The 26,382-nt window shown below is 38.7% G+C and overlaps 1 protein-coding gene across 1 annotated transcript in view; it reads right to left on the bottom strand.

The window, feature by feature from the left end:
• cps1 (carbamoyl-phosphate synthase 1, mitochondrial) overlaps positions 1 to 26,382 on the bottom strand; it is a 48,638-nt gene that overhangs the window by 9,129 nt on the left and 13,127 nt on the right. Inside the window, exons 21-32 of the mRNA XM_035676604.1 lie at positions 24,871 to 24,989; positions 19,867 to 20,008; positions 19,499 to 19,564; positions 19,180 to 19,243; positions 18,737 to 18,918; positions 16,361 to 16,555; positions 13,882 to 13,949; positions 11,003 to 11,078; positions 9,392 to 9,469; positions 6,825 to 6,932; positions 6,560 to 6,649; positions 6,051 to 6,221 (exon numbers count right to left, since the gene is read on the bottom strand). Of these exons, the coding sequence (XP_035532497.1) occupies positions 6,051 to 6,221; positions 6,560 to 6,649; positions 6,825 to 6,932; positions 9,392 to 9,469; positions 11,003 to 11,078; positions 13,882 to 13,949; positions 16,361 to 16,555; positions 18,737 to 18,918; positions 19,180 to 19,243; positions 19,499 to 19,564; positions 19,867 to 20,008; positions 24,871 to 24,989 (1,359 nt within the window). The remainder of the gene's footprint in view (positions 1 to 6,050; positions 6,222 to 6,559; positions 6,650 to 6,824; positions 6,933 to 9,391; positions 9,470 to 11,002; positions 11,079 to 13,881; positions 13,950 to 16,360; positions 16,556 to 18,736; positions 18,919 to 19,179; positions 19,244 to 19,498; positions 19,565 to 19,866; positions 20,009 to 24,870; positions 24,990 to 26,382) is intronic.

Below are 26,382 nucleotides of genomic sequence, written 5' to 3'. Positions count from 1 at the left end.
GCGGTATTATAAACTAATTGTACTGCAAAAAAGTGGCAATGAAAAGAGAATAATTTCCCATATAAATTGCATTGGAATTAGTTTAGGGATTAATGACACTGCTGCCACCTAGAGGTGAAACAAAGCTTGCATTTCCTTGTAGAGTAACAGGTGAACCAAGCCTGTGGCAATTGCATACTATCCTATAAATGAAAAATAATGTCTGTTATGTAATGATGAATGACAGTTCATACCAACTAACAATAAAGTTTTTTTTTCCTAGGAATGTAAGAAAAAAAACATCATATTGCAATCATCTTGACAGAAATACTGCGATGTAATATTATCCATAATTAGTGGTAATGATTTTTGCAATACAAAATTAATTCTCACTGATAAAAACTCATGTGCGGTCAAAACATCATGATGACATTTTTTGGGGTCTGTACCAAACAAACCTGGTTTCTCATCATATTTGATTTGTAGGTCCGAGCATCTCTACAGAACTACAGTACTTTTTTTCCCAGTGCTATTAATTATTTCATTTTGTCTCTTGTCTAAGAAACCTTAGGGGCACATCAAAGAAACGAGGAAGAGGTATGGTAACACAGAGAGTTAAAGAGATTAGGGCTACAACTGCTGGTTCAGACAGACTGAAAAGGGGGACAATCTGTACAGAAAGGAGGTTTCTCAAATTGCAGGCCACCAGTCGCTTTAACAGCCTGTTTGACAATCTGTCTCCACACTGAGAGGAAGGGGAGAAGAAGGTAGGTGGCCTAAATGATAGAGCGACAGCAGTGGAAGGAGAGGGTGAGAAGCAAAATAGGAGAAAGAATAACTTGAATGAATGAGAAGACTTGAGAGAAGACATGGAGTAAAAGGAGGGAACAAAAATAATTACTATAAAGACAGGAGAAACAGAACGAAACAAAGGACGATGAAAAAGAAGGGATTATGGGAAGAGAATAAAATAAGAAGACCGGGAAGAAAAAGATAAAAATTTTAAAAGAGGCGATGAGGAGGAGAGGATGATTAAAAAGGAAAGTGCCAGAACAAGAACAGAAGACAGTAGCTTCTCGTTATTGTATTACAGACAAATTAAGAATAGTGGGGTGCCATGTGGAAAGCCATTCTTATTTCTTTTTAAAAGCAGACAACCCCCATTACCTTGAAAAGAGAGAGAGGTGTAGTGGCGTTATGCGGTTCATGTGTACGCGCACACACGTATAGGCAAGGGCCACTAGGGGGGGATTCATCCTTGAAGCAGGCTATCTAATCAGCTGGATGTAATGTTCGCATACTAATGTAAGGAGGAACGAAAAGAAGACAGCGAACCGGCATTGCTTATCATTGGCTTTGTTTGAAGAGCCAGAGAAAGACGGAGAAGTATGCAGAGATAAAATGGCAGGATGTAACCAAGAAAGAAAATGAAATAGAGGGAGAGAAACACATACAGAGAGGTAATAACGGTGAGAGGGAACTTTAAGATGTGCAATAAAAGAGACAAGAAACAACAATAAAATGAGGAGAATTTGTGAAATATGTAAAGCGAGTGACACAAAGACATTTGCTTGTGGGTATCTGTGTAAATCCAGCACAGAGTAATTGTACATAATTCCACTGAAGAAGGGACCCCAATTTTACCCACCATACCAGCTGCAGAACCAAATCTGCAGCAACCACAAAATTTATGAAGCTAAGAAGTGGAAGTATAACCACAAACAGGAGCCGTTAGAAAAATGGCATCACGAAAACCAGTGAAATGTTAAATGGTCTGAAAATGAGAAACCATACACAAAGACTTCACGAATAGAATCACAAGAACCTCAGTGGTCTCAGTTATAATGGTTTGTCTTCAAAATGCAATGGTGTGTCTCTGGGACATAATGTATGTGACTGTCACAATAACCAAGGCTCTCTAACCACAACATCCTACCAACACACACAGACACTACTTCCCCATCTCCCTATTCCACACCAACCGCCCACTCCTAACAGACAGTAGAATTGTGAAGCTCCACTACATGAACAATGTTATCTTGGGGCCCCAGCTGAGCTCCCGTGGAGAAGGAAATGAATAAAGTGCGACATTTCCACATAACATTGTTGTTCACTGTGGTTCTTGTTGGAGGCGGAAGTGGCACCTGTGTAAATGTCTTTATATTTGCAACCAAATGGAAATTAACAGCTACGTTTGTACTTGCATATTTTTTAATAGCATTTTTTACCGATGTTGCAAATGACGCAATGCAATTATGTAACAAAACAACTAGACAGGTTTGGTTGAATTGGTGTGCTAAGGAGGGCTAGTTGGTATTGTAGGGGTTTGCTGGGACTTTCGTAGATCATTACTATAAGTCATTGCTAGGTGAGTGCTAGGTTAAGTTTTTAGATGGCCAATGCTAGATGGTTGTTAGTGTTTTTGGTTTGGATTCAATTTGCGGGGTTGCATTAGCAAAATTAGGTATTGTTAGCTTAGAAGGTAGCTCAACATTTCACAAAAGGTAAAGTACAGTGTTGGGTATACTATGCAGGTCAGAAAAGTAGTACTGATGCTAGTATTGGTGCTAGTAGCATTAGTAATAGTAGTTGTGACAGAGTTTTAATATCTAATGTGTGAATAAAGAGTGAGAATTGGGATAGACCGCAGTACAAAATGTTTTCTTTTACTGTTCACAAAACCACATCAGGAATTTAAGTGAGTGACTTCACCATTAACATCCCCACTCTACAGAAGCTGGCTGAAAAGTCTGAAGAAGTGACAAAAAAGGATAAAATGTATGCTTCAGAAAAGTTTAGAAGACTTCTCTATGGAGGAGAGATGTTATTGCAGATTTCTGAAACTCTATAACAGATTGCTACCAAAAGTCAAACCACACATCTCAGTGAGCAACAATTTTCAAAGTATCATACATACTGTATATGTGGGAGAACATTGTGGGAGCAACATGTGCTGAGAAAACTAGGCCAGATATGGTAATAGTCCGCATTGATGAGCAAGCACAATGAACAGCAATATTTGAAAGGAGGGAATGGTTGAAAGGATATGCATTAACCATTACATTAAGTTAATCAATACATTAACTAGATATTTCAGTGCCAAAGTGCTTTTGTTCAAGTAACACTTGGATGGTATTAACATGTCATCCTCATGGAACATTGAAACTTTTACAGAAATGTATGCAGTGATGCTTCTAGCTTGTAATTTTTCTCAAGTCATATAATAATGTGTATTTCAGAAGTCACCATAATGTCCTGCATGCCATGGTCAAGGGGACAAAACATTTTTCTTCAGCCAATAAGTGTGCAATAGGGACTATTACTAAATCCATTTCCTCCTCCTCAAATGTTGTTTTCTTGCTCCTCTTCCTCTCAGTATCATAAATACAACTGTATTATTGTCCCTATGAGTTTGTATAAAGAGACAGAAATTACACAAAGGGGACTTGTTAGTGGAAGGAAAACAACGTGGCCTCAAACGAGGGACTGTCAAAGAGAGAAAAGAGACAGCAAGAGCAACAGAGTGAGGTTGGGACGAAATGAGACATAAATGAAGGTGGTCTCTCTGGTAGACAATGAATGGTCTTCCTTGTGATGATACAATGAGGACAGTGAGGATGAAGGCTGAGAAAGAGTACGTTTTGATGGCACACACTTCAGGCTACTAAGGCTGGATAATGGTTTCAGACATCACAGTGTGTTTACAGAGGGGTCTTGATGTTGAGGCAGCAATAATGTGTTAAACAGGAAGAAAGAAACTACAGTTGCACTATTTCATTAATACAATCGTGTATTCTGGCAGGGTTTCTAGCAAGGCCCATATTAGTCAGGGGGTATGAAGTCTGTATCATAGACTCCAAGTAAACTCTGGAAGTCTTTTAAGCCTGGTGCCTGGAGTATTCAGAGCTCTGATTAATATTCCTCACCACTATGCAGACTAGAAATTGAAAACTTTAGGTGGTGGGGGGGGGAGTGGGGGATTATACCTGCGTGATTGGCTCCAAACTACAGCCATTGTTACAGCAGCTCTGTTGTAATTAGAGGGAGAAATTACTTTGGAAAAAATTGCTTTGGAACAGCTGGCGACACGTAAACTCTCTCACATCCAATCTAAGAAGTAAGCCTCCCAGTCGGTATGAGACAGCACCTACTACGCCCCCCTATAATGCCTAGGTAGAGGGATGGAGCAGTAATTGCCGTCTTTGTTATGTGATCCAATGGAAGATGTACTAGTGGAAACTGCAGTATGTATTAAGATATCATACATGTAGGGCTCTTTAAAAGGGAACTAATCCCAAACGTACCTAATACACCAGACTGTAAGAAGTTCAGAGGCATGGTTATTAGGTCTTGTAAGTAAAACAATTAAGGAATAACTAGCAATTACCTTAAAACTCACTACTGTATTTGTGGCAATTAAGTATCTTAATTCTGGATGTTTGCACTTTAGTTTAAGAATTACATAGATCTGTATAAGTTGAGAACATTAAGCAACTTCACAGGCATATAAAACCCCTTTAAAATACATTGTATATTACTAAAAATCTTCTGTTTTTCTTGCGAGGCCAGAAGTAAAACCTGCCTGAGCCATAAATAGTGCCCTGTGAATTTTAGTTCAAGACTCTTTTGTCCAGAAACAGTCAACAGGCTAGTGAGCACAGGGAAACGGTTGAGGATTTTCCCATTCATTACCTTGGACCATACTTGTGCATTTTGTAGCTTGGGCAATACTATAGATACATTTGATTTTCATTTTATTGACAGAACGTTCAGTTTTAAGATCAATAAATAGACTAGAGGGCTACAAAGAAAATGCTTGTACTTAAAAAGGTCCAACCATGTATCTTGGACCGTATAAATTACAAGTAATTTCACATATATAATTAGAGAGATTTCACACTTGGGTCGATTGTCTAGGTTTTTTTTCTGGATGTGAGGCTGCTTTCCAAGAATTCAGAATCGTTATGTTTGGTGAAGTGCAAAAGCTGCTGTCAACCTTGTTCAGTGCAACAAAAATCTGTTGGTGGATAGCCAAATGCCCCATGTACTTCTTTGTATTTGTATTAGCGTCACCCATCTTTATGTGCAGTACGAATTCAGAGCTTCTAAGAGAAAAAAATTTTAACGTACGCACATGGCCACAAAGGCTTTGCCTAAATTGTTTTCAACTGAATAGGTGCGGTGGTTTGAGAATAGGACAAAAGCATACATGGGCCCAACAGTAAATGTCAATACCATCAGGCTAGGGTCGGTTTTCATTCGGATCAAGGATTGTGCCTTTAATGTCACTTCCCAAATGCTTGCTTGCTATTCTGTGAATATTCTGTTTGACACATTTAAGTGATGCAATCAGTTCCATCAGCCAGGTCATGATAGCCCTGTCTGACATAGTGCTGATTCACCATTGGATCGTTCCACCACTTCCATTATGTAGTATCGTCTAATTTCTAGTTGGGAAGTGTGGCGGAGAAACTAGTTTCGCAAGAGAATAGGTCCTGTTCACAGCAGAGTAGGAAAAGCACAGGTGTTACTAATAACCTTAATGATCCATTCGGCACAATACCAGGACCCTAACTCATCATTCATTTGGTTATTTTCCTACTGTGACAAACACCTTGTGCCAAACCAATACTAACATAGCTGCAACACATATTCTTTCCTGTGTTGAATTTTGACAATAAAGAAAAAAGAAAAAAGAAAAAAAGGAAAAATATAATTGATTTGGGTGTACAAACCCTTTTTGTACTTTTGGACTACTGTGACATGTCAGAATGTCTTCTATGAAACAGGCCCAACAGGATCATTATCTTTGGTGCTTGGACTGCATCAAAGCTCTGCTTGCCCTGCTACAAAAACATTTCGAAGGGTAGCCCGTTGTTTTACATGTTTGTGCTCAAGCCACAAGTCAATCAAGACCTCACTTATTATCAACTTCTCATACATTCATCCTAATTTATACATTACTCTTTGTGCTATCTAAAAACTCAACATTGAATCAAACAAATAAAGACTGAACAAAGCCAGTCATGCAGTTCCCAGCTTTAAGAGGTTATATCAGTTTCCCTTCTCACCTTGATGCCAACAAAGTCTACAGGAATGATGGGTTTCTCCAGCGAGGGCAGACTGGCCTCATCCAAAGGCTCTCCCACCATCACTTTGGTTGCCACATTGATGAAGTCCACACCAATTGTTTTTGATACAAAAGGGAAGGACCGTGATGCCCGCAGGTTACACTCTATCACCTGAAAATGTACACAACACACAACACTGTCATTTCACAGAAAAACAAAAAGACATCCATTCTTGCAGACTGAACATAAACACACTAAGTGCAGATTATGTAAATTATTAGCGTGCAAATGTGCTTTACAAATAGCCAGATTTTACATGCGCACATTTCCTGTTTGCGTACTGTAGCTGAAACAATAATACTAAAGCCATTGATCATTAAATCCCTCCAGCTTTGCAAATAATTGTGAACACAAGGTGATTTCACTTTGAGCGTGAACTTCATTTGATGCATCCAGGTGTGAAATTGGCGATCTATCGTTTAGTCATACCCTGAGGAAATATTACCTACCATGACATCATTGCCTTTAACCAGAAATTGAGTGTTAAAGGGCCCCGAAATTTCAAATGCTTGTGCGATCTTCCGGGTAGCAATCTTCACCTGAGATCGATGGAAAAGGAACACAAACATAACAATATATATGAGGCTGTCTTGTATAATATACATTGTGTTTTGACTGCACACATTAAAGGAGTTGAATATCAATTGGGTCAATTCGTAGTATAATTGATATGGTTTGAGTCACTTAGTGAATGCTGAAAGTGACTTTACTGACCTTTTCTAATGCCCCCTGGCTGATAGTCTGGGTTGGCAGCATTAGGGTGGCATCTCCTGAGTGTACCCCGGCATCTTCCACATGCTCTGTTATGGCATGGACCAGAACCTGGGCGGACACACAGATATTATATCACACTTACAGTGCTTGCATGCAGATCAGAGCTCGGATAAGCGACGTAAATCCCTACTCAAGGCAACTCAACATTTACAGCCTCGTCTGTTCTCTGATGAAAATCCTTCAGACTTTTAGAGGCAGATGGCCTCCAGAATTGATGCATTTATACCTACAGTATGTCACAGCGCAGCTAGTTCAAAAACAGCGAGAACTGCATTGTGCATATGGAAGACATTAATAAATTTAGTCAGGTCAACACTTGTTCAGGACGAAGGGCAAGTACTAGGTAAGAAAAAATGTGCCTCAGTATGCAGTGTCAAAAGAATAACTTCCAACATTTCACCCACAGGAAAGGAGATTTGTATCACCAAGCAACTCTATGCGAGTGTGTGTGTGTAAATGAGCTGCCGTGTCATTAGCTCATTTAAACTGCTGCTAACCACAGCATTCATTAGCACTCTTCAGATAGAGCCTGTAATTAATACGTATTATCTCTGACTTTTCCACTCTCCCACACACACGCACACACACACAGCCTGGCCAGGAATAATGAGGCCCGTTTGGTATTCAATGAATGGACAGCTTGTTAATGTGATACTGAAGATAATGGAGGGGCTGCATTCAGGGAAAGTAGAGAGAGAAAATCTACCATACAACTTGATTGCCCACGTTCAAACTGACACCCTTGAAACGACTCCCACCGCCTAAACAATAGAAAAACAGACAGGGCGTTCGGGACAAGTCCCTAGGTAGCTTTGTCGTGTCCTGCAACTTATACGGTTATATGAGTTTTAAGGAGTTAAACCAACTTACTGTTAAGTGACTGTTAATGTAAAACTTGAATGTACATAAATAATCAGTCTGTGAAGATCCATGTGTCTCAGGAGTCAGAGAAAAAGTAGACTGCAAAATGTGATTTAAATATATCTGTCCTAAACGTGCCCCATCTATTTCTTTTGGTGATTTCCTAAATTCTCGCAGAATGCCTTTCAACACCACACAGAAAGGTAGAAACAGAATGTGTGCATACATACACATTGTAGATTTTCATTTTACCACTCATAATAGTATGTATAGTGAGTGACAGAACTATAATCAGATGAATTTAAAAATCCCTTCCAGACATAAGAATACGAAAATACTCTACTTTGAATAAGGATTTGTGTCTTGATATGGGTTTCCCACAAAAACATATCTTCTTAATATTACATCCACTGCTACTCACTCATTGAAAAATCCAGAATCTACTCTATGGATATGCAAATTTTGTTCATTTAAACTGCTGGACACATGATGTCTCCTACTCAGACTGAGAATTGACTTTTCAGTACTGTGCACAAGGTTTTAAGTTTCCATATCACACTCATGCAACTACTGGACCATGATTCCATACTAGTTGGGATGTCACAAAATCCTGCTCATTCATTCACACATTAAACTGAGATTGAAGGTGAGCACAGAGAAACTTTCCCCCTTCACCAGATGAATGTGAAAAAGACCTTCTGGTGCACACACATCATTCTGCACAATCAAAATCCAAGTGAAGTGACAAAAAGAAAAACACATTTTTGAGTGAAGGGAGGACTTTAAACTAATTATTTTTTAGATTTTCTTCTTCAAAATTAACAGTTTTTCTCTTCTATTATCAGATACCCTTCATAGATGCATTTCCAGTGTTTCATTTTGTTTTTCTATGTAATTACGGCATTACAGAAAACTGTACTCTAGTGTTTTATTTTGGAATGTTCTAATAATTCTGTGTAATAAATTAAGTTGAACAATATAGTATTATATGTAGTGTACATTTATAATAGACCAACACAGAGCAGAAGACAAGAAAGCCGAAGAAAATAACAAATCTGTGATGCACGTCAATCAGATATGAAAACAGTTTGTTGAACAAGAATCATTTCAATATGCCCTAAACTGATCTAATCTAAAAAGAAAAATTCATTTAGTAACATCACTTTCCTGCTTTTTGGTTTTAATGTATTCCATTCTCCCAATCAGATCTGTCTGGGCTGTAATGTCTTTTCACTGAAGATGAATGAGATTACTTCCACTTTATTCATCTACTGGGTTCAATATCTGTCCTACCTCTCCATTTAAACTGAAAAATTATGGAGGACTGAAAAATGCCAGGCGACAGAGATGAATAACAATGATACTGTTAGAAATGAAAATATGGTCAAACGGGGTGTCAATAAATATACATTTGAGACAAATAGCGTTGTTTTGTATGTAGACCTGTATAGTCTCCTAAAGAGTCATATTTGACGTTTTACATTCTGGTGCTTTGTGTCATTATTGCAGGCATAAAATGATAATATGTCTGGTGCACATTGTATATTTAAAACATCTTCACATACACAGTGTAGAAACACAATGGCATTTAGAAGAATAAAACACAAGCGGTTATAACTGGACAGAACATGTCAGTAATGTTTTACCTTGCCAGCCTTGGCCACAGCATCCACCTCTACCTCCCTGGCACCGCGAATGAATTTGGTGATGACCACTGGATGCTCCTGGAGGAAAGACAGCAGGATGGTTATTCAATCAGTGAATCAAAGGGAAAATAACCCAGTCTGAACAAGGCTGTTGCCTTTTGTGCTTGATTTTAGTTACTGAAAATCTTGTTATTTTGGCTCCAAGTTCAAAATAAGGTTTTAATTTGAGAGTGTTTACATCAATACAGAAATGTTGAAAGTAGAAATATTTTCTGTTCAGCTAAAGCAAACAATAAGGACTGAACAGTTTCATTTTCTTGGCTAGTTTGTTACCTGACCCCAATCAAACTCAGCCTGTAACTCCCCAAAAAATAAGCAAAAAGTGAAGATGACTGCAGGTTAAGCTTGGCAAAGCACCTCCAGGGAAGTGTCTGCTGATGTTTTTGGGTCACTGACTTCACACATTTACTGCAAAGGATTTGACACCAAATATGAATTATGAGAACTTTTTCAAGTTTATGGTAATTTGTCCAATTACATTTGATGCTAAAGTCTAAAAATCAGGACTTTGTAGTAAAATTGCTACAATTTCTATACTCCTCATCTGATGGAGGACATTAGCACCCTTAAATAAAAGCTGAAGGATTGTAGTTTAACCATACCGGTATTTATATTTATTGTTAGACTATAGATATGTTCAGTTTCTGCAATTCAGATATCTAGGGCCAGTTTTATTTATATTTATATTCTTATTATCCTGGTTTGGTTATGTACTCTGCCCTGTACCTTTCCTGTTCGTTCTTCTGCTGTTGCTGCTGACACCTGAATCTCCCCCTCCCAGGATTTAGTAAATGTTTCTTATTCTACTCTGCATGTCAGCTTGCCCCCTTTAATCCAGTCGGCTCCTCGATTAGACGACACAAAAACCAAGCCAATACCACTCTAACAGATTCTTTCCCTTCGCATGCACTTGGTTGTACATGACGCTACAATGGACAAACAAAAAAATAAAACCAAAACCGAAGTCCATCTCTCCTCTACTTGTCTGGTAAACCTGTAAAACCACCATTAACAGGCTTGCTATGATGCGCTGCAGGTGTGATATGTGCATGTGGGTTTGTGTGTATGCTTCTAGCCTCAGGTTGGGGGCCCATGGAGGGGCCAAGTGCCCCCAAGCCACTTGGGCGTTCAGCGAAGTAGAGATGTGAACACAGTACTAGCTAACAGCCATGCCAGCTGGTAGCATTAGTTAATTGAAAGCAGAGGGAGATTGCAACATGAAAAAGAGAGTGTGAGAACGTGTGTGTGTGTCTGTGTGTGTTGTGCTGTCTGTGTTGTGTGTGTGCTGTGTTGTGTCGTAGCTGTGTTGTCGTGTGTGTTGAGTGAGAGTGAGGGTTGACGGTGTGTGTGAGTGATGTGACCGAGCGGAGGAGAGAGGATGGACGGCGGAGATCTCACTCTGGCTGTCCCTAATCATGCTTACCATTCCAAATACAAGACAAAGATGCCGAAGCCAACTACGGTGCACAACCATCGTGGAAACACAAGATGTCTATCTCACATGTGCAGGCACGCACACACACACACGCACAAAGTTAACACTGCTCTCACCTGGGACACCTGAGTGGCCTCCTCCAAGAAGCGTTTCATCTCCTCTTCTCCGTACGCAACGTTCATTGCCGAGCCACTGGTGAGACACAAGCAGAGAGAGTGAAGGAGAGAAAACAAAAGGCCACAGGAGAGGAAGAGAAGCAAGCAAACAGGAGAACATACAAGCTTCAAATGATCGTTCAAAAACACTCATTATCTCTCTGTTGCATCACTATTACCATCGGGAACAAGGTCTGGAAACAGTCAAAATAAGAAGAGAGAGAGAGAGATGGAGGGAAAGAAAGGGAGAAGAACAGCTATTTAGGTCGAAAAGCACTCCAGGCTCTTGAAAATGAGTTCAGAACTTAGTCATTAAAAAACAACCGATTTAGGCTAGTTTTGTTGTGGTTGTTGTTTTTGATTTTGGACTGCTAGCTGGGCTATGCTCCTGTTTGAAAAGGAGGGGTTAAGAGAAACAGGAAGGAGGAAGGCCACAGGCTTGGGTCAGATATTTATTCCTTAGTTGTCTGTTGCTTAAAGGCAGACATATGTCCAACCCCCAAATGAATACTAACCCTTCATTTGAGTATCAGCGATATGCATTTAAATGCTGGCATATCCTTGACTCGAATGCCATCTAGTTTCTGCATGACTGTCCACTGATGTTTCACATGAATACAATCATTTGTTTGCATAAATAGGTTTTCTTCTACTGCTGTCCAATAGCAGTAGTAGGAGCAAAAGTATTAGTAGGGGTGAGGAATGCAGTGATGGTTGTAGTTATCACAGAAGTAATGTGTTTGCCTGAAAATGGTCAAATTTATAATTTTCTACCAGTGAACAATGAAAAGTCTGCAAAGAGCAGGGAAAAGTGTGCAACATTTAGGAGGATCAATTGGCAGAACTGAAATATAATATTAATTTGCATTCAGGTTTTCATTTGTGTATAATAATTTAAAAATAAGAACCGTTTTCAATACCTTAGAATGAGACGTTTTTATCTACAAAAGAAGCAGGTCCTTTTCCATGGAGGCTGCCACATGTTGAACATTACATGTTTCTACAGTAGCCCAGAATGGACATGTTTTGTGGCCACCACAGTTCCACCCTTGCGCTTTGAAGGGGAGGGTGAAACCAGTGAGCTGCAATATGCAACTACACCAGTAGATGCCACTAAATCCTACATACTGGTCTTCTAAATAAATAAAATTAATCTAAAATCATTATGACAAGATTGACACTTTGTTGGTGTGTCTGAACAAATAATATCTATGGGTTTGATGGTCTGAAACATTTGTTTATCACCACCTCTTTGATTTGATTTTAACTTTCAACACCTACAAAAGTCAGCCAGGGTGAAGGAAAATTCAACAAATAAGACAATTATAAGACAATGGGATCACAATAAAATCACTTAATGGATTTTTATAAAATTATCTAAGCTAATTAGGATGCTTGGGTTTATTACTTAGGTCTCTGGGACATTTCTCACCCACACAGGTTTGCTTTCGCACAGACAGAACCTCCCTTAAGACTCCCGTGCATTTGCATTTCACTCCATCTTGCCAACAACGATTTGTGAAGAAATGAGACAGTTTCCAAATGTTAAAGCTTTGGATTGACATTTTGGAAGCAGCTTTACTTATAAAAAAAAGTTGCTTAGCAAAAATAACAAAAGCAGAGGTGAGTTTGAAAACTGTCTGAATACATGTGCATATCATTGCACAGTCCTATCTAGCAGTGTTGGCATGTGACAGCAATTACACTGCTGCATAAATGTTTTCATAATCAAAAGGAATGACGGATTTAAGTATGTAAATAAGATACGTTAGAAGAATGTTATGAAGTTATCACTTGAATATATTTTAGGGCTAAATACTTTAAACTTGTATGTCTGCATTTGACTGTTATAAAAAATACGAAGCATAAATGTGACAAGGAAGAGAGTGTTCGGTGTGTAAATGCGTGAGTTTGTGCATATGTACTGAGGCTAAGAAGAACATTCAAAAACCATTAACAAGTATGTCAAAGGGGAAGAGTGAAAATGCTTTGGGGATGGGAAAAGATCAAAGAGAGTTCACCCTACGCTGACGCTGATGCTGATGCTAGCGAGGAAGAGAAGAGAATCTTCCTCATTACTAGTATCCAACAGAGATCATTATAATGTATATATAATAAATAAACTCTATATTATTAATGGTATGATTATGGCTACTTCAAGATCAAGTGGAAAACTTAAATACTTGTGGATTTGCTGAATTAAATTCCTTTGATATTTGGTAGTTTTAAATGTGACCTAGTGCATGACACTCAGGGCTTCCCACAGTGTTTAACAAGTACAGACTGATTGGCTTTTAAAACGACATCACAGCTTGCATGTCAAACCATGAAAAGTCTCCCAAAACTCCCTTATACACAAGTTTACTCTCAGTGACAAAGCCCTGCTGCAAACAGGGTCTCATCACGACATCTACTGGGCAGAAGTGTCACTGCAAAACAGAATGAGCTGTAGTGTGGGTAAAGTTCATTAATCATCATAACTAAAATTGTATTTTACTCAGTTAGCAATAAGTCTGCAAATTAGTAAGAAATTCAATTGATTTATTTTTGTGATGCTTCAGCCAACCAAGACTGCATTGTTTTCTTCCCTGTATTTCTTCCTTGTGTTTGTTAATATACTTTATTGGCTAGAAATCTCACACAAAAACACAATTCTGTAAAGATTATTTGCCCTTGCAGTTTGTACCAAACTTGAGGCAAAACACACAAAATGAGCCTGTTATTGATTAAGGTGTTACAATGAGTAAGACACTACACATTCATGATAAAGAGACTGCTCATACAATAATCTCATGTACTGCAGTTTTAGTGTGTGTTGACTGACGTGTATTAAAACTTGCCTGAGAACATAGGAGGGGCGCAGCAGACAAGGGTAGCCCACCTGGTTGGCGAAGGAAAAGGCATCTTCCTGTGAAGGGAGGGAAGCACAGTAGACTGTTATAAGCTTTATTTATCATTTTGAAGGTATGGTCATGGTAGTGATGCCAAAACTCATGCATTGGAGGAAAAAAAATAAAATATAAATGTCGCATTCAGTTCAGAATGTCAAAAAAATAAATAAATATACAATTGCAGACGTACAGTAATGACCAGTTCATACAATAAATATGTTGAGCCAATAAATCAGTGCATGTATGTTATAATACCAACATTTAGCCAATCTGGGTTACTGCTGTTATCTCATTTTTTAACTGCAGTAAGAAATGGGGGAATGTGAAAGAACACATTTGATTGCTCCAAGACTTATAGTCACTGGTACAAATCATTTTGAGGCAGACAAAGAAGAAATAGCACTCTGACAAACACAAAATCAACAGAAAAAGTCTATTATTAAGAAAAGAATTTCTTAAAAAACATATTTAGTAAAATGTGTTTTAAAAGGAGGACACCAGTTTGATTCATGGCTTGACACCCATCACGTCTTTAACCTGAGCTTTGTTTTGTATTTCAACTCTGTGTATGTATCAGTAAGGAATTCATATAATGTTAGAAAGCTGTATGATTAGAGCCACTTGAGACAGAAAACAAAGAATCAATATCAAATCAAGGGTGTGTGTTTGCACTCTTCCTCGTACGACCATGCTAACAATACTAACAACCCTCTCATACAGCATATTCTCAATTGAGACGCACGCACACAGAACTAATCAAGAGTAAAAGGGAGAGTATAAGTGCTTTAACAGTCAGAAAGCTTCAATTCATCTCCTTTTTGATTTTCTTTTCTTCCATTCAGTTCACTTGAGGAATGAGAGAAGAAAGTCATTGAAGGAGTCTAGCAGTGAGAGAAAGGCTGTATGTCCTCCTCCTCCTCATCATCATTATCATCATCGCTCTTTCTCTCTTCTCCATCTCTCTGCATGTCTAGCTTTTTTCTCTCCATCATTACCCACTGTTCACTCGCCAGGTGGAGTACCATTAACAAACACAAAATAGCTTCCCAGAGACGCACAAGAACCATCTCCCCACGGCTCTGCTGGAGTTATTCCAGCCCAATAAAAACAAACCGTTTCCTGACGATCGGCAGGGAAATAGAATACGTAGGTAGACTCTGGAGAGACACAGAACTTTATCTGTGTGTAGCAGCTAATCGCTCCTCGGTGGTAACTGAATACATGAGCAACGGTAATGGCAGAAACATATTTCAGCGCTGACTTCAGACACATTTCAGTGCTCCACATGTACCGCAGAGAGGCCTGCCAGTTCTTCATTCTGATGTAGCCGTGAGCTAGTTGAGAGGGCCAAATACAAGAAAAACACTAAACAAAAGTAGTGGGGTTCAGTGCCTCTGTGAGGAAGGAAGTTCTACAAATAATGAAAGTTTGTCTGTAGGGAACGGTGTGACGTTGTAGGGCTGTAAAGGTAACATTAGAGAGGTAGTCAAAACCAATTTGAAAAATATTTTTGAAAATAACACAATTTAATTACATTAATAAACAGACAATAAGCTATTTTTCCACCCAAATATATAGACAAACCCAACTTTTAATTGTTTTAAGTGTTGTCATGATGATGAGACACTTTGGTTTGAACATCTTGTTGGTTCAATCCACTGTTGATATTTGAATAGAGTTTGACTGAAAATAAACTATAAAGGCTTGATCTTCCATAGGCATCAACTGTTTAGTTCAAAAAAGCTTTAGTTTTTACAATACAATATGATTTCCTATAGGTTTCTATGTAAAATGCAAATATTCGATTTTCTTAAAGCAGATCCATATGTACACCAAACTAACTTTGGTTTACATAACTTAACTACTAACTTAACTAGGAAAATGAGATTTACCTAGATTTAGATGTCTTTTAAAAGCACACGTCATTTGCCTGGAAGTGGTGAATGGTAAATGGACCTGTACTTATACTTTCTAGTCTTCCGACCACCCTTCACCCTTTCATACACATTCACTCAGTGATAACAAAGCCCATCAAACAGAAAACACATTCATACACATTCATACACATTCACACACCGATGCAGGGGGTCAGTATCTTGCTCAAGGATACTCCGACGTGTGCAGGAGGAGCCGGGGATCGAACCAACAACCTTCTGATTAGGGGACGACCCACTCCACTCTGCCTCTGCACCACAGCCACCCACCAAGTAACAGTCTCCATATGCAGTGAGCTCACCGCCTCTAGTAACATTTCCTGGAGGAAACCCTGATACGATTACTCAGGGGTCATCCTTTTAATGCGTTACCAAAAGTGATCAAAGCAAAAAGATAAAGATATAATACATTGTTACAACGCATATCACAAAATACCGTGCTACAATATTTCATTAAAACCCCTACAATGCATTATTTATTTGTTTCCTCTCACCAGGGAGCTGAGGGCCCTCCATGGGGCTTGGGCCACCCCCAGGTCATCTAGTATACTGGAGAAGACGGAGCGTTCTTCAGCCCGGTCGATCTGCAGGGGGCTCGTCCCCAGAATCTTCACGCCGTTTTGGTGCAAAGGAGCAGCCAGGTTGTTGGGGATCTGGCCTCCGACTGACACAATGCTGCCAGAGCAACCCTGGAGAGGAGGAGAGGATGGAAAAAGAACAATGTGCTAAGATAAAACAAGAGAACAGCAGGTAGAATATAGGACGTGTAAGGAGAAGAAATGGAGTCTTGGACCTCCTGCCACATGCCTATCAGCCAAGATTAACCGTCTGAAACCTGTGGCCACTTCCAATTATCCTGGCCGCTGATCACACAGTGAAAATATGAGACAAACAAAAACAGTTAATCTCGGTCGTGCCACGGGTTTACTTATCACCAGGGACAGTGTGTGTGTGTGCGCATGTGTGAACAAGTGTGTATGCTCCTTTTAATAACAGCATGCAACCCCTCTTCCTGTCTAGCTGATCCAAGGGGGATGCTGTTTCCATGGCAATGCCAGGTTGTATCTCTTCATTATTCATGGGCCTGCTCTCCTGCTCCTGTCCAGGGTTTATCTCCATGCTCTAATGCCGTATTTATCCCACACACACACACACACACACACACACACACACACAGAAAGCAAGAGGGGACTGTAGCTGTGAGAGAGGGATTGATGGTAATGCTATCACCCTGAACAAACAAACACTTAATCACACTCTGATCCCATCGCAACTTTAACTGGATTACAATTCCTCTGCAGGGGAAAGTCATTGGACATTAGTACGCAAACACACAACACAACAGTAATACACAGACACCAACAAACATACACAGGAAATCACAGCAGTCTTTGAGAGTCATCTGGGCTCCATGCACGCCACAGAGTAGCACTGGGCAAATATGTGGAAAAGATGTATCATAATATACATGATGGTCATGTATGTGAAATCATGGTAGCCTAATGTCAAGTTTCATTAATCTCAAATGATAATGACTTCAAATAGTCATTTTGGGAGGATTGTTTATTGTGATGTATTATAATGTTTCTCCATGATACTACCAGACCTATACATACATCAGTATCTCGAATATACTGCCAATTCATTATTTTTAGTATAGTATAGTATTTTCAGTTTCGGTAATAAAAACTTTTTGTCAACTTTTTAACCCTGATGAAATTACCCAAATGCAACTCAATGATGAGAAGTCTACCACCTAAGCATATATTTACCCAAAACACTATTTAGTAAGCATGAACTATGACTGTAACAGTAACAACATAGATCAGTAAACCTTAAAAACCCATAAAATATCCACACACCTGTAACTTAACAACCCAAAGCAATCTTAGATGAGCCTATAGCGCTGAATAATAAATGTCCCAATTAGGACTCATTCAGCCTTTTCTTCCATTTTCTGTTACACAGAGGAAGAGGGTGGGGGGTGGGGGTTTGTTTGGCTAATTTTAATGGCCAAGATCAGCCCGAAGAATAAGTTGCAAATTACATATGAGTTTATATACACATTTTAATCATCAACCATGCAACTCTGAACAGGGAATGTTTTTTTGCTCAGCTCTGCAGGAACTCCATTATAATAAGTCACAGTCACACTGCTAATGTTTTTTTTTATTTATAAAGAATTATTCTTGAGCAGTACAGTCACGTAAAAACAAGCTGGACAGCTTTAGTTAGAGAAATTATTATGCCATTATGTACATGCTGTGTGCCAGTTTTAGACCAATACATCTATGTGCCAGTAATATAGTTTTTTGTTCAAATCCCACTAGTGTTTCCCACCTCTGAGCTGGTTCACATGAGTGATTTCTTTTATTATATATTTATTGTGTAACTGATCAATACTACGCTGCCTAGGGGAGGCCCTAAATTGATTGCAATGCAATATTTGAATCAGATTCCACTCAATACACATTAATATATAAGTAGATATCGCTGATATAACCCTGTTATAGATTGGGGACCTATCCAGAGTGCCCTGCCTCTAACCCAATGCATGCTGGGATAGCAACATAAATCAGGATACTGTAAGTCAGGTGGGTGTAGAACATTGATCATTGATAATATCAGTGGTAGAACAATGGTAGCTGTAGGGTTTTCAGCAGAGTGTTTAGGAATTCACCTGCCAATATGAAAATCTTATCCATGAATTATCCTTGCATGTTGTATTTTTAGATCTATCTTATAACAAGTATTACTGTCAACTACTACTCCTTCCAATAAGATATTATTTTAAAAAAGCCAAGACGTAAATAGTTTTTTTTAGAATTTTGTCAAATAAAGAAATGGCATATTTGCATGCGTGTCCTAACCTCCTGTTGGGTGATGTCCAAAATGCGTTCCAGGGTCAACTCCTCAAAGTAAAGGCGGTCACACTCGTCAAAGTCGGTGCTGACTGTCTCAGGGTTGTGGTTGACCACCACCGTCCTCTTGCCCATCTGTCTCAAAGCTCTGATGCTGGACACTGCGCACCAGTCAAACTCCACACTGCTCCCTGGTGGATCAAACAGTTGATTGGCCATAAATAGGAGTTCACAATTTCCACGTAATAGACAACTGCATGACAGACATTTGCTTTCCATTTAAGGATATCCTTTCATTTATTTTTATCTTGATATGTGGATTTAGACCAAAGTTTCTATGAACCCTTTACAATAACTCTTGCCAACGAATTGTAGCTACTGTATAGTAAGTTTAAACTTTAAAATTGTACTGGCAATGGTATCTAAAAAAAAAACCTTATTGTTGGACTTACCAATGTGATAAGGACCACAACCAAGAACCATAATTCCCTGGTCTTTAAAGTCCAGATCATGCTCCTAATGGATGAATTGACAATGATTGTTAATTATACACACTTGTGAAAACGATGCACCCTTGTCAATCATTCGTTCTTAAGCACAGCATACACACACATCTTACAATTAATATTATTTTCACAACAAATTAAATTATTGAAATTTCTGTTACACTAAATGTATTTTCTAGGATTGAATTGGATACATACATCATAATGGTAATAACTAAACATAACTAATATTTGTTTCTTTTCTCAGTAAGCAGGGACCACATACCAGACCATGATAGGTACAATACAGGTAGTTGGTCATGGCTGGATACTCTGCTGCCAAGGTGTCAATCTGAGGAGAGACATCAAAGACAATAGAGGTTAAAAATATCAGTACTAAAATATGAACAACAATCTGAGTTTTCAGAGAACTGTGAATCAAGAATTACAATCGGGACAAAGCACACATCAATAATGTAAGACGTGGAAAGACAGTCAATGACAGCTTTAACATTTATTCCATCTATATATCACATCTTCATATTTGTATCCAAGGAAACGTGTTAAGTGTTTGTAGATCAATCAGGCAGGGGCAGTTATCTGTATCTGTCTGACCTACACTGGATCTCAAAGAAGGAGCCCAGTTATCCTCACCTGTTTGACCCAAGGTTTGATACTGTGAGTGAGCCTCAGCTCTCTGGCTGCTCTCTCACTGGAGCCCAGAATCTGACCAATCTGCCGGTCAGAGAAGCCATCTTGCTTGGCCTTCAGCAGCAGCCCTTTGGGTACTGTGGCACTGTAGGAAAAAAGACAATAAGTAATGGTAATTATACAGCTGATTCACTAACCACTTAGAACACCATACTTTGACCAATTCAATTAGATTTTACGAGTCAGGGGCACTTTATCACATTTTATCATTTTTATTTACATATCTGTATGTGACTAATTCCAAATAAATTTCACTCCACTTGCACTGGAACAACAGGACTATTGACATTTTGTGCCATAACAAAATCTCCCGTCACCTGCAAAATAGAGGCTAGTAGAGTCTGTCTTTAAAGTTTAACACACACACACCTGAAATTATTGTGGTAGTGAGGAAAAAGAATCCTACCGAGACAGATGAACAAAACTCAAAAGTGAGTTTATTTCTAAATGTTTTCTGTCCGCGGCCCCTCTCATATATCTGTGTATTTTCAAGTCCACTGAACTAAGAGGGTCAATCCAACAAGTGGGTCATGACTGGCTTGCCTACCCAGCGGTGTGGACAGCAGGGAGCAGCCCACCACAGAGCGATCAATAACACTTCGACAAACAAGGGCGTCAAGGTGCTAGAGCACCAGGTTGGCAAGTGCTGCCATTTAAAACCCATTTTAAATCAATAAAACTTTAATGCGAGCTGTGGGGTTCAACCAAAAAATTGTTGCAGAAAAGGTATCAAGAGGTGATTTTGAAGTGAAGCAACTGGACCAATTTATGAAAAAATATGAATTTGCTTCCTACTTAAGTTCAAACAATTTCGCTTACCCTTTTATTAAATTGCAAAGTTTACAGAAAATGATCAGGGACAGTATGACAGTCTGAGATAAGAGGGCATTGAAAAATCTTTTGAAAATAAGAGTTTTTGATTTTTTTTCTGTTTTCAAATATGACAACTCTGAATGGTTCAACAGAGTCAGTATATTACAATATAGGTTTGTTTGTGCTTAGATCAAAAAGACCAAGATCAAGTAAATCCCTGCTGCTGGGATTTGTCCAGAAAATGTGAAGTCTAGCTTAGCACAAAGATGAGAGGCAAGGTGAAATAGCTAGCTTCTGCTAGGAGTGGAAAAGTACACCTTTCAAAAATGGTCTTGTTTACATTTTCTGGCAAGCAGAAAGTTTATGCTCAGTTAGGAAAGTCAGAAATTTCACAGTGAGGACAGGACATGAAAATAGTTCCAGTACATATGATATCTGCTTACTAAACCCAAAATGTTTCTCCATATTTAACATGTTAAATAAAGAAGATATATATGTAATGTAAATATGACAGCAATGGAGTGGTTGGAAGATTCCTTTTACAGAGTTTGGCTAACTGTCTCCCTTTGCACAGTGTTGAAATTGATATTGATCTTCTCATGTAACTCCCACTAAGAAAGCAACAAGCGTCATTTCCAATGTCATTGCATTCCTTTAGCCCTAGGTACAGAAAAAAAGAGTTCTTATTTCTGGTAAACCACAACTTGTTCTCCCTCCTCCTTATCTGAATTATTTATGACCTTGTAGCGTAACAATATTGGAAATGTCAAGTGTGTTTTAACTCCCACTGCACATGGCTGGGCTGAGAAATAACAACGAAAGTAGAGAGCAGCATGAGTTCTGAGTCGGAGTCACAGGAAAGAGAATAATTTGATCTGAGAGCTCAGTCGTCTTGTGTACAATTATCCTCTTTGGAAGAGCAGTTTAAAACAAGGGGGAAATCCCTTGCATGCCATAAACTTATGTATAGAACACCCTGACACACACAAATAAAACATGAAATACATGAAATACACATTAAGACAATGTTTGCCGTGTTTGTGTGAGTGTATGAGTGTGTTAGATTATCACTTGTGCTTTCAAAAATACGCACACACATTCCAAACAAAAACTAATTTTTGGAGTTTCACACTTTTCAATTTGTTAATTTTTCACTTAATTAAGTTTGAACCTTCAGAGTATTAGAATAACACATCTGTGTTTTATAATTGCTTGTGAGTAAGTCCTTTTTAATTGTAATTCATGTCATGCACATATGCTTATACACCTAATTATCTCCATCTTAATACACAGGTCTATTGTTGTCATTGTCATAGAGTTTTGCTTTGTGAAATGAAACAATTATGTCTTGAAGGGATCAGTTTTTGATATACGATATAATCCAGCGTACAACTGGTTTCAAACACCACGGCAAATATATTATTGTGTTAATGTCTATGTTAGTACATCCTATCATACTATATTTTAAAGCAAAATGTCAATACAGAATATCAAATACAGCCATAATATTGGTGTAACATCGATTTTGATAACCAATATACCATTTTTAGTGATTCAGCTTCAGGGATTCACAATTAATCTAAATATTATAGAAATCACAGTATGGCCAGATGCAATATCCAAATTTTTGTTTGTGACAAAACAGAATTATAATGAAGTCCTGTGGTGCTGTAGACACTCCCTGGTCTAAAAATCTTGTTCTTCAGCTGTAAGTAAACATGTTTGTTTGGTACAGATCCACCAAAATGTCAACATTATTATTCCCAGTAATCGTAAAATTGTGAAATAATTGCAATATAATTCTCTGGTTCAAGCAATAATAGGATTTGCAGGACAAATCATTGGTTGTTCATCACTTAACCAAACAATTAACTTTAAGAAACAACTACTTCACAGCTCAGTGAAAATAGTCAATGAAAGATAAATATTTTTTGTCTTCTTGACTTCTAATCTACAAAGAAATCCTAACATTCAGTTCTAACTATGGCAATAGAAGATCTAACACTCTTATGCACAGAAAGAATGAGTCTGCTGCCCAGTAGAGCCTGAAGCCCACCTGTACTCAGCTCTACGCTCCATCAGTCTGGCAGCAGCCTATTGCTGTGTGCCCATCCCAGTGTCCCTTGCTCCAGAGGCAGTGGAGACTACAACAGCCTTCCATGTGTCAGCGTGTTGCGGTGGGCGCGTACCAGACAGCCAGCCATTAATTATTAAACAGCACAGTCAGAAGGAAGCAGCAGGTAACCTGTGGCTGAGCCATGAAAATTCAGAGTGTCTGTCCAGGTAAGAGCCCGAGGGCAGAGAGGCAGCTGAGAGGAGGTGAACCACGAGAGACCAAGGAACAGAGACGTGAAGAGACTGGGGTTCATTTGATCTTCGAGGACCAAAATGTTCCTATTGAAGCAGATTCAGTGATTTCTAGAAAAGAACTGATTAAAATTTTAACCCAAATTCTTTCCTTTTTAACATGTTCATCCATTTCTAATGGAGGTGAAGATTTATAACGGGACTATGGGACAAAGAGATCTCCAAAGTACAGCGGTGCGGGTGAGAGTATATGGTACATTTGCATTGGAAAACCTGCAGGGCAAGAGCAAGATTTTAAAAAAACAGCCCTGCATAGGCAAAAATCTAACTTATGGCATGAAACCATTAAACAAGCTACAGCAGCACATAAAGATGCAGTAGTTCCTTCAAACTTGCTACATTTTTGGATTTATTTCTGAAGCATCACTGAATGATGTCTGACTAGATTTGATTTTAAAAAGGCTAAACCAAAACGTTCAAATCAACTGGACTAGGAGATGGCAAAGGTTGTGCACACAGATGCTGCAGCCGGTTGGCTAGCTCCTTCAATGTTCTCTGTTTTTGTTTTAATCTTTTTTTAATCTTTGGACATAACTGACTGAACATATATTATCCAGTCATGAGAAAAGGAAGTGTGGGGTTTGAAAATCCACCCAGCCAGATCAGTCAGACCAGCCCACCACGGAGGGTACTGTCACTCCAGGAGGAGAGGAAGAGAGCCGAGAGAGGAGCCACTCTGGCCCAGCTCGGACTGGCTGCTCCTGGCTAATGTCCTGTTTGGACGAAATGGGACTCAGGGTTCCCCCAGATGCAAATTCAAAACGTACACTGCAGAATTATTTTCTGGTTGTATACATGCATGTATATACAGTATGTATATACATGCATGTATACATGGTTTTATTTTATTGCATTCATTTTATATGTTGTTCTAATATTATTTAATTATCTGTTGTTCTATGCGTGTAGCCTGAAGGGACTGCACACCTTTGTGTCATTGGACAACATTAATGTTGTAGAATGATAAATACATTTCCTTGATCCCTTAATCCTTGGAAGCAGAACTTCCACATACAGTATGTTCACAAATATATTTAATCACATCTGGTGTAGTTTCAAGGGATTTCCAGAAAACGGTTGGCCTGATTTGCCAGTAATACAAATATTCATTAAGGGGATTGGAATAGTTGTCGAGATCCTGTCAACATCACACTGTGCTGAAATGTTTGTGCTTTAATGCTACAACTGCGGGACACAATATTTCCTCTGAAAGCCACAGTAATAGAATGACTAAACTGAATATATTAATTATAAATATAATTTCACTCCAGGCTTTAGAGAGCTGTGGCCAGGTCAAGTCAGCAGTGAATAACATGTCTGGAGCAAAGGGCCAATATTAACCTCCGAACCAACAAAGTCTGGGGCAGAAATAAAGGGGCAGATAACCAGGAGATGAATGTATATAGCAGGTGAGACAGACAGTGACTGAGCCAGCTTGGGAACTACAAAAGGAAATAAAATATATTCCATAAAATGATAATAATCCACAAGTTGCACTCCTGTGGTGCAATGGACTGCAACCTTACGGATGGATGGACAGTCTGTACTTTGGAGCAGATAGTTTCACTTGACTAAATCTTTTCAACCATCAAAGAGGAGCAGAGAGTCACACAGATATCATACAGTGACAGTCAAATACAGGCACTGTATGTTGTTAATTACATCCTATCAGCACATGAATTGGCTAGAACATTACAGAAATATGAGAGTGGGAAAAAAGAAAGTGACTTTGTTTGACCAAGCTGTGCATCTGTGCGTGTGTGTTACCTCCTGTAGTTAGCCAGGTGCTGCTCCAACTGTGTTATCCTGTTGAGTTTGTGGAGGAACCACTTGTCTATGGCTGTCAGCTGGTGGATCTGATCGACACTCATGCCACTGTGGAGAGACTTAAAAAGTAGACATGAAACTGTGTTACATTTATTATTCATCAGCATCATCAAGTTCATCATTCATGCCACTTTTTGGAGGGTTCTGAAAGCAGACATCAATCAGGTTTCAAAGTTTCAACAGATTCTATAATCAGTTGTTTGTGATTAAAATCATGTTACAAATCATTCAGTGAAGCGCAGCTGGATCTGAACGGTCATTCAGAGCAGGCACTACAAGGTTTTTACCAATTACTCCTTTAAGTACAATGTATTGCAAGAACAATGTATTACTTTGCCAATATTGACCTTTTATTAAAAATCAGATATCCAGAAGGCAAGCTGTGTCATTAACCTGTAATATGAAAGAGGTTGTGCCCTGAAAACAGCTAGTAAATAGGTTTTATCATTTTTTTATTAGTCTGAAATCATTCCAGGTTAGTGTGGGAGGATTTTACTCAGCAGCCTGTAAAACATGCAGTGAAACCTGCCATGCATCAAGCTGAAAGTGACTGACTATTACTGTGACTTTCAGTAGCGTTTTAGTTTAGAGTTCTTATGTGATTTCAGAGAATTCCAGATGAAAACAGAAAAAATATAATAAATGACAAATGTTGAAGAAACATGCTAATGTTTCAACCGGATAAAAAAAATTTACCAGCAACATGCCAAGATAATTCAGATCTTCACATATCAGAGAAAACATCTAATTTATTTTCCTCCAGTATCTTGTATCTTTGCCACTTACCAAAACTTATGTCTGAATAACTCTTCAGAAGGGTAGGTGTTTTCCCGCTATAACAATACAATATTGACTCAAACGGTCTGGACCTAAGAAGCATAGGTTTCAAAATCAAACTGGTGGGTAAAAGAGGGGTTAACTAAAAGTGACTGTGCTGACCACCTTAAGGCATTACAGCTGGTGTTTGATTGCCTGAAAAGGAGATTCAGATTATCAATCCCTTATGCGGTCAGGATCTTCTATGGTCTCACTACATATTTAAGGGTACAAATGTATTTCCACTGTCGGGAGACCAAGCTCACACAGGAGGAGGTTTTGACACTGACAGGACCTCATATTGCTTTTCTATCAGTTGGTGATAAAAGCATCTTTTTCACCTTGCAATAGTTAATGTAACAACCTTTGACCCTGTGTCTAGACGTGCTTTTAGGAGTGCGGTTTCACCTTCATCTAATTCTATGAGGAAATACACAGGCCAACAGCACTGTTGTGGGCAAGGCTTAGCAAAAACATATTTTAGATTATGTGATTTTGATTCATCCTCCCCCACATTTGAACATATTTGAAAAGGCTTTGCTGTCAGTTAGATAATCAAACACTGTTTATACTGTATGTGTTTGTGAGTATTAGAAAACCTGCACATCTATTTAACTAAATCAACATTTTTAAGAC

The sequence above is a fragment of the Morone saxatilis genome, unplaced genomic scaffold, assembly GCF_004916995.1.
Source record: "Morone saxatilis isolate NCDOM2014 unplaced genomic scaffold, NCSU_SB_2.0 Contig5, whole genome shotgun sequence".
Classification (NCBI taxonomy): Eukaryota; Metazoa; Chordata; class Actinopteri; family Moronidae; genus Morone; species Morone saxatilis.
This window is presented reverse-complemented; position numbering and strand designations above follow the sequence as displayed.